Below are 16,209 nucleotides of genomic sequence, written 5' to 3'. Positions count from 1 at the left end.
AAACCGTCTTCTCTTCTCTGCACCCTGTGACTTCTTGCCGAACCTCCCTCCAGCACCACATCGTCAAACGCCACGTCACCAATCTCTCTGTCCACCGCGGCGCATTGTCTCAGTGACCGAAAAGTATCCGACTCTTGCCGCTTGATTGGCAGGCGAGTATTTTCCTTTCAGCCTTCTGTCACGTATTCGCGGACCCCCCCGGCTCACTGATCCGACAGCAGTCAATACCCAATTGACGATCGACCGTCCCGCCGGCTCTCCTTCTTCCCAACCCCGTCCTGAGCATACATGTCGGCCGATACGCCCTCGTCGAAGACCAGCACCGAATCACGCCGCTCGATGCTCGTATCCAAAATCGAGTCTTATTGGCATGACGAAAGTCTGGCCGTCATCCCTCCTCGATTCGGCGCTCAAACTGCCGATCTTTCCATCAACGCCCTGCAGTCGCTACTGTCTCTTACGATAGACGCAACCAAAAACAATATTCCACTGTCCACTCTGTGGGAAGAGCCACAGGGCTGCCTTTATATCGCGTTGAACAAGAATCTGGAAGAGAAGAAGGCGATTGGCAAGACCAAGATTGACATGGCTCATACCCTCCTCAGAAACCGTCTCGCCGGGGCATGTCCGGTTGCAACAAAGACTAGCTCCACTACCAATCATGATTCACAGCATCAGACGCCGTCGAGTCACCTCAACCTCCAGGGCTTTGTGAGTCCCGAAACGATGTAGGAAATCTGTAGGACAATCAATCAGCCCATGGGAGGTGCTCGAATCCTGCCGCCACAGAGTTTCCATGAGTTCGCCCAAGAGGCATCTGAAGATGCCACATTGGAGCAAGCACCTCCCATCTCTTACGTCGCCCTCCACGATTCAAATAACCAATGGTCCCTCGCCGTCCATCATCACCAGGGCGAGGAGATTCTGTATTACTACGACCCGGTCGCGGATAGTTGTCGCAGGGACAAGATTGAATCCTGCGCAAAGACCTGGATCCCGTCTCCGACCGTACTAATCCAGGTTTGTTCAATTCTCCCACCTATCATGCACTGTTTTTTGACTCTGACAATCAAATTCCTGTGTAGGTCTGCCCCACTTCGGCTGATGATTTCAGCGACAGTGTCATGGTGCCGTTCATCATGATGACACTCATCGACGGGCACGCTGTACCCAGGCAACTCGACATCGCCTATTGTCGGTCCAAGATTATTGAACAATGCGCACAAAACATTCGCGCCGCACCCAAACTCCCGCAGGGCCTGCCGATTGATCCCGGCCTTCTTCAGCAAACGCCACTCCCGGTCATGAAGAGACGTCGTAGCAGATCCACGGACACGGAGGAAATTACCCGATCGCAGTCGCCCGGTGGCATCAGACACAATGGTTACCGCCTGATGACGCCGCTTCCGCCCCAAGACATCTCGACGGCCAAAGCCAGTGACTGGATGCTGTTGTTAAGCACCCACGACGGCGCTCACGACAAGACGGACTTGGACAAGTACAAGACCCAGGCCATCGATGCAATTAGAGTCCTGTTCCGCGAGCTCGTCCGCGTCGATGAAGTCGCAAGGGAGCTGTCGTCTCTCAAAGAGGTTGAGAGGTCAGCTAACGCAGCGAGCAAAGAAAACGAGCGCCAGACATCCGCCTACAAGACTCAGATCGCCAGCCTCCTCAGCGCCCTTGACTCGGAGGATTCGGTAGAGACGATCAGCTCCGTCCCGGATGACCTCGTCGCTCGTATTCAAGCATCCAAGAGAAGAAGGCTGGAGTCATCGAGTCGGTTAGAGGATGCACAGATCAGGCGTAAGAGGCTCCAGGAAGAGTGCCAACAGCGCACTTTGATTATGCGCGGCATGGTCACCGACTTGAAAGCAGTTGAGGTCGATGAGTGATGGTTTGGTACCAAATTGTGTAGAACAAGGTCGCTTGGGAAGTGCAGAGAGGGAGTTGAGTCCAGATTGGAACCGCTGACGGCGTAGGTAAGGTGGTTAGTCTTCAGATGTAACTGCGACAGTGTCCTGTCCGTTCTCTATTAATTAAGCAGTATAGAAGGCATGATTGTGGTTCTAGATATTCTTCATCAAGGTGGACCTTTCGATAACAATGCTGCACCTTGCGTGATTCAGTTAGTGGTGGCCGTTCTGACCCATTCAAGCATGTGGCTCCTGGATCCGCTACCCGTTTCCTTTTTCCTTGCCTTTTCTTACCGGTTCCTGTGTCTTTGTCGAGTCCACATTCTTTTTTTAAGGGATTTCTTTTGCTTGCAAATTCCATCATGTTGTCGGCTGCGACCTTGGGTCCGATATCGTTCGGACTGGGACAGTGATCAGCTCATTGTGACCGTCATATTGAAAATCATTCGCTTGTCGCCATGAAAAGAAAATTTCCCTGCTGAACAAATCCACTCCATCAGCGGAGATGTCCGGATCGTAATGGACTGCTGTTGTCTCTCTCCGTGGCTGTAGGTTTCGCGGAATGGCATGTGGGGCAGCAGCGTCAACGTGCGCATATATTCGGTATACGTAACGCATTGGCCTTTTAAATCCGTGAGAAGCGTTACCTACATGTATTTGCCGCTGGTTTTTAGGGGCCGCCCACAATCTGTTGAGCTGGGGACTTTTTGGTGCGCTTAAAACTAACAAGAGAAAACTAGTTGGGTTTATTAGTTTGCTCTAAGGGATCCGACGCGACCATTAGGTGTCATCTTGACAAGTATCACAACTTTAAAAGGAGAATTACTGCATTGGCACGAACCTCGTCTACAAAATAAGGCGGAAATGCGGCATAATTTCTTCTTTTTAGCCCCTTTTCTGCTTCTCGTCTCCCCCTATCCTGTTTGTCTCTACTGCCTATCACCCCTTTCCAAGCTTGAATCCTTCTTCTTCCTCCGCCTCTAGTTGGTCCCTATGATCATCTACCTCTTCCGTTCGGCCCAAGACGATCCAAGCTTACAGCTTATGGAAGATCCAAAAGAAGACGCTGGTGCCACGCTGGAAAGCGAGCTCCATGTCGTGTTGCACAAGCAACCGATGCACTGGCCGAGGGGAGATTTGCAGGGATTAGCGGCACAGTGGCTGGAGGCTTCTGGCTAGACACTATCCAGATGCTGCCGGTGCTGCTCTTGATGCGACAGAGTTGGAGGCTATCAGTCAATCATTAGGGGTTCCAATGATTCGAATAAGTCTTATTCTCGGTGTGGTTTCAGGCCACGTAGTGCGTAGATAAGCTGCGAAGCCGCATCCCACGCCATCAGCTTTGATGAAGCCGTCGCCTCGGCGAGGCATCGGCGACAGAGCCAGTGTCTCGGCCGGCAGCATTTGCAGCCGCACCAGGTGCGTTTAAGGGAGCTTGGCAGCGAATATGAAGACCTTTTGCGCGAGTTTCATAAAACACGGCCGCAAGACGCTCGACCTGGAGCGGCGACTTTACGAGGTTCAGCGCGCTATTTGGGTGCTCTGGAGCAAGGCAAGAGGAGATCATTAGTAGGTCGGCGATCCGTCGCAGCGGCATCTGGCCTTGCAAAAGTTGTTCTGATGCAGACTCCCAAACCTGCATATTCCGCCGGGTAAGCTGCCGTTGGAGCACCAATTCTTTCTTAGCCCTCTTTTCCTTTTATATCTCTCTCTTTTTTTTTATTTTATAATACTTCAGATGGACCCCCCGCACCTCCCTTGGTCAAGTTCCACTGATCAATACTAACTGTCTCCTGCTAAAAAAAATGTTGCATCTGCCGATATAGACTGGTCTCCGTTGCTGGACCTGGGCATGCCGGACTCGATCGAACAAGCACCGCACGGCAACGCCGAGTCTGCGTCGCCGCAACGCTGTGGGCCAGGAACTTACCACTACTACAATGCTGTGAACTGCGACAGACTCTCTTCAGCCTACCAAGCATACTTCGTTAACGACACCGACGCCGCGATGGGAACCACTTGGCATCAGACCACACACGGCACGACAGATACACAAGCCGGTATGGCCGCCACGGCCGCAACAACGGAGCTCCTTCTGCACGCACTCGATACTTTCGCCCCGCCATGCCACGTCATAGCACAGCATGTAAAGTAGCGAGGATGCACCGGGCGATGAACTCTCCCCCCAGACCAGCCAGAGGAGCGCATCGACATGGCCAAGGAAGATGGGCGTTTGTAGGAGGCGAGCTTTGCAGGCGCCTGTTTGAAGAGACCCCAGTTTCGGGGGGGTTGTTTTCTTTTGCTTTCTTTTGTTTCTTGTCCGTTTCTGATAACTGCTCAGCGTTGCAGGACGGGAGATGTGAGTTAGGTTTTCGGGTGAGCCGAGATGCGATGTTTTGAATAAATCGGAACTGGGGGATAAACCAGGCAACCATCAGCACTGGCAACCGCTCCCCAGTGGCAACCTTGTCGACATTCTCTCGCCCATCCATGTTCTTACATTGTAGCTCTAACTTTTGCTTCGATATTGACCTACGAGGCTTGAAGCTGCCTGGCATTATAAGTTTGTCGGTTGTCTTTCTGTCGTGGAGCTTATGTCTCCGTCGGTAACAAGAAGCCCTCGCTGGATTGGCCATGGCCGTCTCTCCCCGAATGCTTTTTTTGCCCCCTCCTCGGATGAATTGTGCTGTGACGATGGCGTCACGGGTTCCGGCCACCATGGTCAAAGAAGAAGGGACAATGTCGTTGAGCGCCAGTCATCTTGATGAACTGGGTCGGTTCATTCAGCTTGAGCCTGGGTGTTTGTCCAAGGCATACCAATTGATTATTTACTGGGTGGTGCAGCTCTGGAATTAGATTATTGTCGCTTTGAGTTGGATTTGCATCCATAGCTAGTCACTCGACATCATTACTACCCGCTACGTTGTACTCGGTGAGATTCGAGACAACCTCATGAATTCAGCAAGGCGGAGAAGACAATGGTAGCGGCCGTCGGTTCGGGTATTGACGGGTCCCGTGCATTTTGAGTGAGCCATCGATGAGAGGAAGGTTGCCCGAGAGTACTGCAGAGATGAGATTCCTGTCCTGCGTTGTAGGAGCCTGGCCGGAACGACAATGTGCCAGCGCGTATGTCAGTATTTCAGGAGAAATTCCTCTCGTAGCTTTCCCGTCGGACAGCCTCTATTCTGTCCTCGCCAAAGTCCCAATGTACCACAATGCCAAAGGTTACAGATGATCGTCCCGGTATAGAGAGGTTAGGTGTCCAGCGCACTTAGTGCGTCGGCTCGCATCGCATGTCGACCAAGGCACCTTTCTCATCGCATTCGCCAAACTCGTCAATCCATTCCAGTAACATGCTCGGCCCCCGTGATCCAAGCTGAATACGACATCTGATGTGAGCTTCCCCTGCACGCTATCCTATCTGCCGATGTAGTCCGGAAAATCGTGGCCAAGAGGGACGTAGCTGTGGGGTAGTGGAATCCGTGTTCCATTGATGTGGATTAAAGAATAGGCAGAGAAGGAGCTTCTCTCTTTTTTATCAAGGAATAAATAAAGGCAGCCTTCAAATCAGACATGTTCTGCTCATGTTTTAAGAGTCAAGGCGTAACACTATTATATGGAATGTTTCATTGTAAACAAGTAGGCTCATGATATTCTTACTTAACAAATAGTCCTATCAAGTCCTCTGTAGCTACTCAACTTCTTAAAAAAGTGAAAGCCACTAAGACTTGTTCAAAGTCTTATCAAGCCAAGCAAATATAACCCTGTTGAGTTCCTGAGGAGCCCCGGTCTGACAGTGAAATCCAGCAGTTCCATTGAACATATGAAGTTCAGCCCGTTCCCCCAAAGCGTCTTTTACCAGCTGAGACTGGCCAGCCATAAGATCTTCGAACTCCCCATCAGCGAGCCAAGTAGGGATTTGGATACGATCAGCGATACCACCTCTGAGGGTGTAGTTCTTGAACATCTGGAACAGTTCGTAAGGTGACTTGGTGTTAAATGCCCATAGGCCCTGCAGCATGCCCCATCGGAGGTTGGTGGAAGCATCAGGGTCATCTTGCAAGGCATTGGCAGCTTTGTCAAAAGCTTCCTTGTCGCCAGACTTCAGAATTTCAAGCAGCTCTGGAGACAGGTAAGCACCGTACGCCTCGTATGCGTCCCAAACTCCACCGTTGAGCATCAAGGCTGTGATACGAGGTTCAAAAGCAGCTGCGCGAGCGGCGAGATAGCCACCGAAGGAATGTCCGTAGAGAGATAACTTCTTGGGGTCGACAAAGGCGGATTTCTCAGACAACAAGAAATCAACAACGGGGGTGACAGTTCGTTCCCAGTCTGAAATAAATCCAACGCCCTGCTCTCGGCGCACGGTGGGTTGGCCAGGACCTTCGAAAGAGAAGACATTATATCCACGGTCAAGTGCAGGGATGACCATAGTCGAGTACAGATCCTCTTGAGCTGCATCATAGCCTTGAGTAATAATTATGGTTGGGAGACGCTGCGTGACGTTGTTATTGTATGACTGCGAGTACCAGATGCCCGAGACGTTGAAGTCACCAGCAGGAAGTTCGACTCGCTCAGCAGGAACAGGTAAAGCGGTAATAGCTTTATCAAAAGCAGCTCGCTGTTGATCCCAATAGTCGTTGATTCGAGGATCATCCCAATCAGCGCGATTGTAAACATCAGCGCGACGAAAGTAATTAGCCGCAGAGAACCAAGTAGCTCTGACCTGGACCGCATCATAAGCGATTTCCGGATCCAGAGCACTAGCCTTGGTCCTGTTTGCAATGTCAAACCAGACTTTTGTGTAGCTGTCCCAATCGCCTGGCTTGATTCTCTTGGCTGCTTCGAGGACGGGATTGATGTCTGCACCGTCGTTGTGAGCTTGGCCTAGACCGGTGAGGATGTCGAAGTTGAAGCCTGAGTCTTCGTTTAGGAGTAACATAGGCATCTCCTTTTTTACTGCATTTGCGACGTCTGCGTATGCAAGAACGAAAGCAAAAATGGCGGAAGAGTTGAGAGAAATTGAGGTTTTCATTATTAGATTAACTGATGCTTGTTCGTAGTTTTGCGAATGTGCTGTGAATGGTTGCTGGAGTAAAAATGTTCGTTCTAGGAGGAATTAACTCTGGTATTTATATTTATTTGTTTCCATTTTGACCGAACGAGATGATAGTATCGCTTACATCTTTCAGCTCTGAATCTATCATGTTCTCTCTCCTATCGTGCAAATCAATTCTCAGCATAGAGAATAATGCCAGGTGATGAGAAGACTCGAGATGGACTATAGTAAGCAATACTGCACCAGCTGTCACTCTCGCAAAAACTAACCCTGTACAGAAGTGATCGTCAGACTCAGCCCCAGCACTGTCGTGGACTGGAGCTTACCGTTATGTCAGCATTGACGCACATTCAAGACAGTATTACGCAGCGCTTCAAAATAAAAGCTGAAGCCTCGCATCGACTGTCATCATCCCCTGCACTCCTCGCAAAATATTTCTCATTCAAGTTTTGGCGACGACACGTCACTACGCCAGTTACTATCATGGTAAACCGAGGTCCTTCGAGCGGCTGTGTCACCTGTAGACAGCGCCGTGTCAAGTGTGATGAAAGAAGACCTTGGTGCAAGGCATGTTTTCGTCTTGGTATTGAATGTGCGGGCTATGGAAGGTCTCGCTTGAAATTCAAGGACGAGACAGGTCGATATCAGGCAAATTCTTCCCACTGCCTAGAAAAAGAAACGCGCATCAGCCGACAAAATCATCAGTCAAGGTCGACAGTGACGGTAATAAAGACCACAATACGACCATACCCTTCGTCCCACCCTCGAGATATTGCTGTCCCATTCTTTCTGACGTATGTCACCGATATTGGGCGTAGCATTAATTCAACACGCGGCTTCTTGGAGTTTGTTCGTCCTGTCCTTGTCGCCGAGCGACACGATTCAGCTCTGTATACCGCAGTCACCGCGACGGCAGTCAAAGTATGGACCATGATCGGAAACCATCAAAGTCCATGCTCATATACTCAAAAACTGCTCGGTATAGCTTTGAAGAGGTTGCATAAGGCGACTGAGGACCCTGAAGAGCGAGCGAGCGACGCGACCATGCTGGCAGCTCTGGTTCTTCAAATGTACGATACCTTATCGGCTGTATCCGCCAAGTCTAAAGCTCGTGGTACACACCGTCATGGCGCATTGGCCTTGCTCCTACAACAAGAGAGTCACTTCGAGAAGTCTAGATATTATGCTCAAATTGTTGGCAACCTTCTCCATGCCAAGGTATCCTTGTGCATCAGGAACAAGACGCCGCTTAACCCGGAGGAGCACAGTTGGTTCGAAACTCAAGCCATCCCCATATTACCCATCAACCCAAGCTCGTTGCTCGACATTATTGGGGTTTCTCTTGCAAGTCTCCAACAAGTTGTGTCCGACCCACTATCAACAGGACGTGTACGTTCATGTTGCCGGGGAGAGATACAGCAAGAGGTTGAAAGCTTAAAAGCCCAGCTTCAGGCATGGCTGCAGGTTGTACCAAGCTACTGGTACCCGCGAAGAATTTCCAGCGGCAAAGACTGCGATCCGTCGATCGAATCGTATCATGGGGGCTGCGACATTTATCCTAGCATCCAGGTTGCAAATATCTGGAACACGTGGCGCATTTATCGAATCATTCTCGGGGAGTTAGAAGTCCGCTTCTTGCACGAGCCCGCCAAATTGCCTGAGAGGGGATTTGAAACCTGGAACATGATGCACATTGGCAACATAGGACACATTGGCTGTAAACACGAAATCCAGGAAGTCGTCGACTCTATATGTTGCAGCATTCCTTTCTACCTCGGTAATCGTACCCGGCCAGGAATCTCGTTCAATGTCGAAACCCCCGAGTTTACATTTCCAGCTTATCATGACTTGCCTGTTTTCGACAGGGGTTATCTGAAATACCAGGCAAGCGATGAATATGTTTCAAAACTTAACCACTCTCGTCATGTTATTCTTCACGGCCCTTTGCACGTTATTAGCATTCTGTCTAATGTTATTTGTATATTTTCTGATGGCAATCATTGGGGACAAACTAATCTTTTACGAGAAAAGCAGAAGTATTGGGTTGCAAAGCAGTTTATAAGATCTCTGTCGTTGATGGAATTAATTCCAGACAAATCTTTCCACACTACAGTTCGATCAGCTCATAAGAACGATCAAGAAGCTACGGATATAGTTTCGTGGTCAGAAGCTTTAGCAATTAAACTGAAACAGGATCTATGGACCATAACTGTACTATAATAGAAGTCATACATACATCTTAGCGAGCTCGAACGGACTAAAATGATCCTAGCACTTTAAATATACGTGTTACGAGGATTTGATTCAGAACAGTTTCGAATAAGCTTCTCTTTACAAGTCTTTATTCATTGAGCAAACGATTATAAACAGCTCGATGTAGCCTGCTTGTGAAAAGACGATAACTACAGTGATGATAATACTCGAAGCGCTCACTATATCCTGGTAAATCCTTTGTAGCGTTCCTGTTGAATCATACTTCAAAAGCCCAACGAGGACTGATGCTAGTGGCAAAGCGATGTAGGCCGAGAAGGTGAACGCATTTTTTTACTTCATCAAGGGCTGCATGTTTCAGTGGGCCCGTCCTTTATTCTCTAACTCTAACTCGTTGTGATATATTTTTATCCTTCTCCTTTTATGCCTCTACGGCGAGCCGTACGCCCACGCCCGCTGCCGTCACACGGACGAGCGCGACACTCAGCCGGTCCGGTTACCACGCCACCGAAGACCCGTCCCGTCACAGGACCTCGACCTGGTCGTCACGGTGTACGACCATCCCGCACACCGGCAGCAACACGCGCTCGAACGGCAGCAGCTAGGCGATGTAGGCACCGTCATCTTGCCGACGCGCGGGGGCAGGAACCGGGCCAACTTACGGCCCATTTGGCGCATCGTCTTCATGTTGTCCCGGTACGTCACGAGCATTACCTGGTCGTTGAGGAGGAAGACCTTCCGCGTGAGCTGCCATAAGTCGCAGTGCCGCATCGTTGTCGGCTCTGGCCCGCGTCCCAGCTGGCCGCCCCACACGTGCGTGAGCACCATGAGGTTCTCGCGGAAGGGCCAGAGCAGGCCGAACCAGCGCTTGGCCGCCTTGGTCTTCCACCGGTTGCGCGAGGCGTCCCACGGTCCCGACCCGCTAAGCCGCATTACCTTCTCCTGCCGAGCCTCGAGCTAGTTGTTTTCCGGTACCGTCGCGAATGACTGGCCGGCCGGTCGAGTGAAGCCTCTGAAACCCCCCCCCCCCGCGACCCGTCTTCTCGCCTCGTCTGGCGGCAGCGGCGGCTGCTGCTGCTTCTGCTGCTACCGGCTGGCTCTCCGTGCTCGCTCCTTTCCCTCCCGTCGTCGTCGTCGTTGTCTTCGCTCACGCTCCAGAAGCGACGGGCTGAAGGCGATATAGTGCGATCCGTCACAAGCCAAAGACCCTGACCGCACACGTTGAGCCGCGGTTCGGGTTGGAGCTGGTGATGGTGATGGTGATGGTGATGGTGTCGGTGTCGTTGTCGTTGTTGTTGTCGTTGTTGTTGTCGTTGTTGTTGTCGTTGTTGCCGTACGGGACGACAACATGATGATTAATGCCGATGAGGACGAGTAAAATGTCGCAAAAGGGCCAATGGAAAAGAAAATTGTTCTTTGCTAGCTGTTGACTCGCCCCCGTCCGTCACTCGTATCCCGCGGCGCGCCATCCTTCTGGCCGTTGGTTAACGCCGGGTCATCGGTATGTGAGCCTACCGGATCCCGGCAAACATATGTCGCTCAAGCACGCGATGGTGGCGTCTTCTACCGACGTGGGCCAGAAGCCGATGCGTTGTGCTACTGCCTGGTGCAGACATTGAAACGCCAGCTCTTCCCCCCTGTTTCAGTCGCGGTCCTAGAGGATGCGTCTCCGTCCTGTGTGCCGTCAAGATGCCTGCCCACACGTATTGACGTCTACGCCCTGTGTTGGCGCCTGAGGCGGCTGCGGCGTAGATCAGGCTGAGCTGGCCGTCCACTAAGGCACCCCTAAGAACCGTCTCTTTGAAGTACGTTTAGGAGTAAACGGCGAGCCACCTGTTGGCGGTGACAAGAGAGTAGTCGGCGGCGCCGCTGTTGGCGGAACTTCGAATCTGCAGTGCCATAAGGGCAGCTTGCTCTTTCACGGGGGATGGCGGTATTTCGCAGGACTCGAACCCCGGCGGCCACAGTTTGGCGAAGGCCCATCGATGGATGTGGCGTTCAAAGCGGCGCCCGGCCATGAAGGATTTGGCACGCTCGCACAGGCACTTTCACGTCACCGACACAGAGAACAGGTCCCGCCTGTCTTCCAGGTAGCTGATGATCTCCCTAACAATTTCCCGGGGTAGCCGATGGAGGATTTTAGGCGCATCGGGGTGTGGGCGGCTTCGAGTTGAATACTTGTGAGCCGCCGGGCCGAACCGACGCACGCGCTTCTCTGATTTCGGTATCCTAGCAGGCAGCCAAATCAAGTCAAGGCCGAAGAGTTAGGCAAGGAAAACAAGGTGGAGGAGGGGAAAAAATGAGGAGGGCGACGGACATCTTAACCGATAAAGAGAAAAGTCACAACAGGACCCAAGAAGTATATTCTCTTACAACTTCACCTAACAGCAACACTAGTTAGGGTAAGAGAGCGAGATATACCGTTCGGTTTCGGCCGTAAACCCCTCTCAATTCGTATGTAGTTACGTATCAATATTGAACAGCTCGATCCACGAGACCTAGGGTTTCCTAGCAAGCTACAACCACACATCTACACGGTCAACAAGCAGGCAGAATTGTGCAGATATATTTACCAAGAAGGCGGCAAAAAGTATTCTCTTTAGTAGGCGACGAGGTAATAGCCTTGGCGTCATAGCCGAGGAGATAGTCGAGGCAATGCCCGTCATCAAATAGAGGACGCTATAGATCCGAGATGCGCTAGGATGCGCTACACGGGCTCTTCCCGGCGTGGTCGGAGAGTGCATTTTCGGTGGCAGGTTACGGCAGGCAGGCCGCAGGAAGGAGGGTGTTATTCAAGTGCGGCGCAGCAACATCCAACGCTCGCGATGCGGGGCGCTCTGCCACGAGTTGAAGTCGGCGGGTTCTCCTTCCACTCGGGCGGGGGAGAGCAACGCTGTGGTTGTTGGTCGCCACCTTTCCTTTCCCACCCACAACTAGAGGAACATCTCCAAACAGTACCACACAAGGTCGCAAAAGAGGCACAGAAAGAAAAAAAACCGTACTTGATGAAAATTCTAATCTCCTCTCGTACTAATCAAGTGACTTTGTCTCGTATTTTTATCCTTCTGTTGTACTCAATATGACGAGGGCCTCTGGTACTAGGTGCAGATGACGGGCCGGACATCTGAAAGTACGTACCTCCGACTGACTAATATGTCGAATCGAACGCCCCCGGCAAGTGACCGGCCCCACCCCACGGACGGACCGGGCAGCAACACGGAGAAAAAGTGGTCGTACCCCCTCCAAGGGAGGTTGTCAGCCTTGGATTACCGGATGAATAGCAAGGCATAGATAGTGATGGCGTGATGTTGGGCGTTAGGGTTTGTAACGGTTTCATTATCGAAGAAAAGCAGTAGACTCGTAGATGCACGCGGAATAGCCACTTTTGAGTGAGCTCTGTCAATACCCCTGCTTGGTGACTCACCGGCGTTGCGCAGGGAGAGCGGCTAGATTCCTGTCTGGGATACGGGGCTTCACCATCACTTACGTCAGCACATTATGTAGTGCATTTATCCCACAGGATGGGGCAGTTCCCAACGGCGAAACCTCGGTACGGGGAAACCTCGGGTCGTAGAATCCCCCCATTCGGGGAATCCACGGTTCGGGAAATCCTCAGACTTGTTGCAATTGCAACTGGTTCTGCCACCGCACGAGAACCAAACTCCATCCAAACCATGTTTAGATCCGAACAACACAAGAGCCTGCATCGCGCTGGGACTGAGGGGACCTGACGAGGATTGAAATCACGAGGACGCACCATCCAGATAAAATCAGCTAGAAGTGTGGACGAACATGCAGTTCTTCAATCAGTAAGAAGCTCGGGCTCCAATTGCTTTGTGTGTCTCTCCACATATTGGAATGAGTGCCATCCCAGCACGCGGGGCCACGCAGACCACGTGGTATCAATGCAACAGAGAAACGTGTCGAGGCATTGCGGTACCTACCTGCTAGGCAAAGTGCCTAAGTACCTGCAGAAACTAAGTAGCATATACTGGCTGCAACCCCACGCTAGTTACACAATCCATCGTCCTCGCGAATGCAACGCGTCTTTTTTCGGGCGGACAGACGCGCAACAATCTTTCTCGGGACATGACTAATCGAATCAAAGAGGCCACAGAGCCACTCTCGACCGGCGTAGCATTTTGCACCACCAGAATTCTCAGCACGACAGCTGGCCACAGAAGAGCCACCCTGAGACAGATTGCAAGGTTGAATTAATTGGGTGCAATGCCAAAGGAAGTGGTGGGGTTATCCAGTATCCAGTGCTACAATGAGGACACGCTGAATGTGGATGCCAGTTGTGTCTTTGTGGCTATTTTCTCGTCACCCTGGTGGTTGTGTCTTCATTCTTGTTTTGGAGAGAGAAGAAAGGCACCGCTGCCGCGCGATGTACTGACCGACGCTTGTGCGACGTTGAAATCAATCCTGACTCAACTTTGCTGACATGATTAGGTACTCAGCTCGCCAGGGACCACCGCCACTCGTCCCCCCCCCCCCCCACCACACGATTGCATGGGCTTGGAATTACCTACCTACACCAGGCGGTTCTTACCCGCACCAAGCTGGCTTCTTGTGCCGTTGTGATTTCCAGTTTGAAGTACTCGACACCGCTCCAGCTTCTTTGAATGTTCTTGTTGTTCCTGGGTGTGTTCGGCGCACCCACCGACTGGTGCAGGGGGGTGTGGGGGAACAACTGCAAAGAGCAGGCTTGCAAGCACGAGGATTTGGGCGGGGGAATGGATATGAGAGAGTGGCTGTTTTGGGACAGGTGGCAGGAGTAATACTCGGCTCGGCGGCTGCATGCCTGTTACCGTCCAGGATGTCGTTCCTTTCCGTCGGTTGCATGTACCAACTACCTACCCTGCGCATTGTGTGGCCTTGGGGAAAGGGGATTCTTCGTTGTGGCAACAAGAGAACAAGTAAAAGACATCTGGCAGGAAGGAGACTCAACAGGCACTTCTTTGCGGATGGAGCAACGGCAGAGTTGACCACGTGATACTGCAACAAGCCTAAAAGACGGCGGTTTCCATGTTAAGCACCGGAGAGAGAGGAAGGAGACGATGGTGTTGTTGCTCCTTCTTGACAGGGTGCGCGGGTGCACCACCACCAACCAGCCATTCATTGCCCACGTCCATCTAGCTCGCTCCTTCCCCGTTGATTTAGCCAACCGGTCGTCCAGTCACCCAGTTGGTTACCTCATCACCCATCCACCCGCCCAGTCGTCTTCTCCCGTCTCGTGTCTCGCGTCTTCCGCCTCACGTCTCCCGTTTTGCAGCCTTTCTTTCGCCTTATCCTCTGCCCCGTCATACCGCCACATCGCATCGCCTTGCTGGCCATCCATCCGCCATCTCGAAATTTGCTTCTTGGGTGCATGAAAACATCCAGAGGAGCAGACAAGTTCTTATATTGCCATATTCGCTCCCTTTTTTTTTTTTTTTTATCCTTTTCCTTCTTCCCTCTTTTTTATCTCGTCTGCTCGCTTCACCTTCCTCGCTCCAACTAACAACCTGCACACCGAGAGCTCACCGGTCACCACGAGCCCGGAACATCTATGAGCTCCACTCTAAATTTTCCGCCCAACATTTCACACCAAAAAAGTTGGGCGGAACATCTCGGGTGGGTCCAGAGACTCCGCTCTGCCCAAATATCTCCACCCAGCCTCCATCCTTCACCGAGGTGAGCGAGCGAGCATGTACCATCTCCCCCCCCAAACGTCATTGCGAACATGGCTGAAACGTCCTTTTGGCAGCCGACAATCGGCAATTGACATACAGGGACCCGGCAGAGCCACGATAATCTACTCACAAAATGCAGCCTGTTCCTATTGATCCATCTCTGAAAATGTCGACAAGATGCAGCCACTAGGCAGTTTGCACTTCACGTCCTGACTCCCAAGTGGGTAGACTCATCTCTACTGCTAGTTGAACATTCCGTTCTATCCTGTTGTTTCCCATCAGTATAAATTGATTTCTTGCAATAGTGATAATGTCTGTATTCCCTAATTCTTGTCGCCCTTAACCATTACCACCCCCAATCTCAGTCCCAGTCCCTGTCCCAGTCCCAGTCCCAGTCTCAGTCGAGGAGGCGACGAGGGCGATTCGGGCTTCGGCCAACAGAATCATCAGAAGACGGCTGGGCGGCCTCAGTGCCCAGACCCGACTGACTGCTGCGCGTGCTGCCGAGCGCGCTGCCGAGGAGGTTTTGTCGCGGGCTTTTTCCCGCCGATGAGGAGGAGAAGAATGATGACAACACCAATGACGACGACCAATATTGAGTATTTTCAATAAAGACCGCAAGCCGCAGAGAACAATCTTATCATCTGCAATGTGACTTTTTCTCTCCCATCATTCTATTGCTGTGGCTTGCATCAGTTTGAGAGGTATACCCCCGCCCGTGTACTTGAGGTGAGATGGCTCGCGCACTGTGGAATTAGGAACAATCACCGCCATGACATGACAACAGCCTATCCCATACTGGTCTGGAAGACTAAACTCTTGAAAATCCCCAAGAAGTTTCCAGCGCGCATGAGAATTTTAGTTGCCGAATTTTTTGGATTAATTAAATCAGTCTGTCGAGAAAAGTGCAAACTTGTCCCTCCCTAGTCACATCCCGATTCAAATGGGGTTTGAGAAAGTCACAACTTTTAGGTACCCAAAACATGTACATTTGCGGCATACATGCATCCAACAATCTGGCGATGAATGCATGAAGTCACTGCTAGAGTGTTTGAATTTTGAACACGCACGCTCGTATATTATTATTAACAAGTCAATCGCTGACTTTCTGTGCCGAATCCCGGCTCTTGATGATGCGACACGGTGCGCCTTCATACGGCTCGGCAGAATGGGGCCGGGAATGTCACCGGCGGCCCGGGACGGGACCCACCTAGCTGACAGGCACCTTACTTCCTCCTTATGTCTCACCCAACTTGGATTTCATCCGCATCCATCTGCCACCTTCACCCTCTCACCACGAAATCACATCTCGCCGCAGTGAAAGATCATGATCCTTTCAAGCCCAGTCCTC

At 51.5% G+C, this 16,209-nt stretch overlaps 3 protein-coding genes across 3 annotated transcripts; 1 reads left to right on the top strand and 2 right to left on the bottom strand.

The window, feature by feature from the left end:
* Positions 1-288: 288 nt before the first annotated feature.
* EsH8_XV_000028 (uncharacterized protein) lies at positions 289-1,892 on the top strand (the record flags this gene model as incomplete). The annotated part of the gene is made up of 3 exons (XM_083274069.1): positions 289-711; positions 757-1,020; positions 1,086-1,892. 3 exons carry the CDS (start codon positions 289-291, stop codon positions 1,890-1,892), a joined length of 1,494 nt encoding a protein of 497 aa, XP_083120601.1.
* A 3,742-nt stretch (positions 1,893-5,634) lies between these two features.
* On the bottom strand, positions 5,635-6,861 carry EsH8_XV_000027 (Alpha/Beta hydrolase protein; the record flags this gene model as incomplete). The annotated part of the gene is made up of 1 exon (XM_083274068.1): positions 5,635-6,861. The coding sequence occupies one exon, from the start codon at positions 6,859-6,861 to the stop codon at positions 5,635-5,637; it is 1,227 nt and encodes a 408-aa protein (XP_083120600.1).
* Positions 6,862-9,728: 2,867 nt separating this feature from the next.
* EsH8_XV_000026 (uncharacterized protein) lies at positions 9,729-11,201 on the bottom strand (the record flags this gene model as incomplete). Its single annotated transcript, XM_083274067.1, has 5 exons — positions 9,729-9,784; positions 9,846-10,140; positions 10,397-10,606; positions 10,887-10,968; positions 11,017-11,201. The coding sequence occupies 5 exons, from the start codon at positions 11,199-11,201 to the stop codon at positions 9,729-9,731; spliced, it is 828 nt and encodes a 275-aa protein (XP_083120599.1).
* Positions 11,202-16,209: the final 5,008 nt, after the last annotated feature.

The sequence above is a fragment of the Colletotrichum jinshuiense genome, chromosome 15 (assembly GCF_051148585.1).
Source record: "Colletotrichum jinshuiense chromosome 15, complete sequence".
NCBI classification, from domain to species: Eukaryota; Fungi; Ascomycota; class Sordariomycetes; order Glomerellales; family Glomerellaceae; genus Colletotrichum; species Colletotrichum jinshuiense.
The sequence above is the reverse complement of the archived record's forward strand: the minus strand, read 5'-3'. Positions and strand labels throughout refer to the sequence as shown.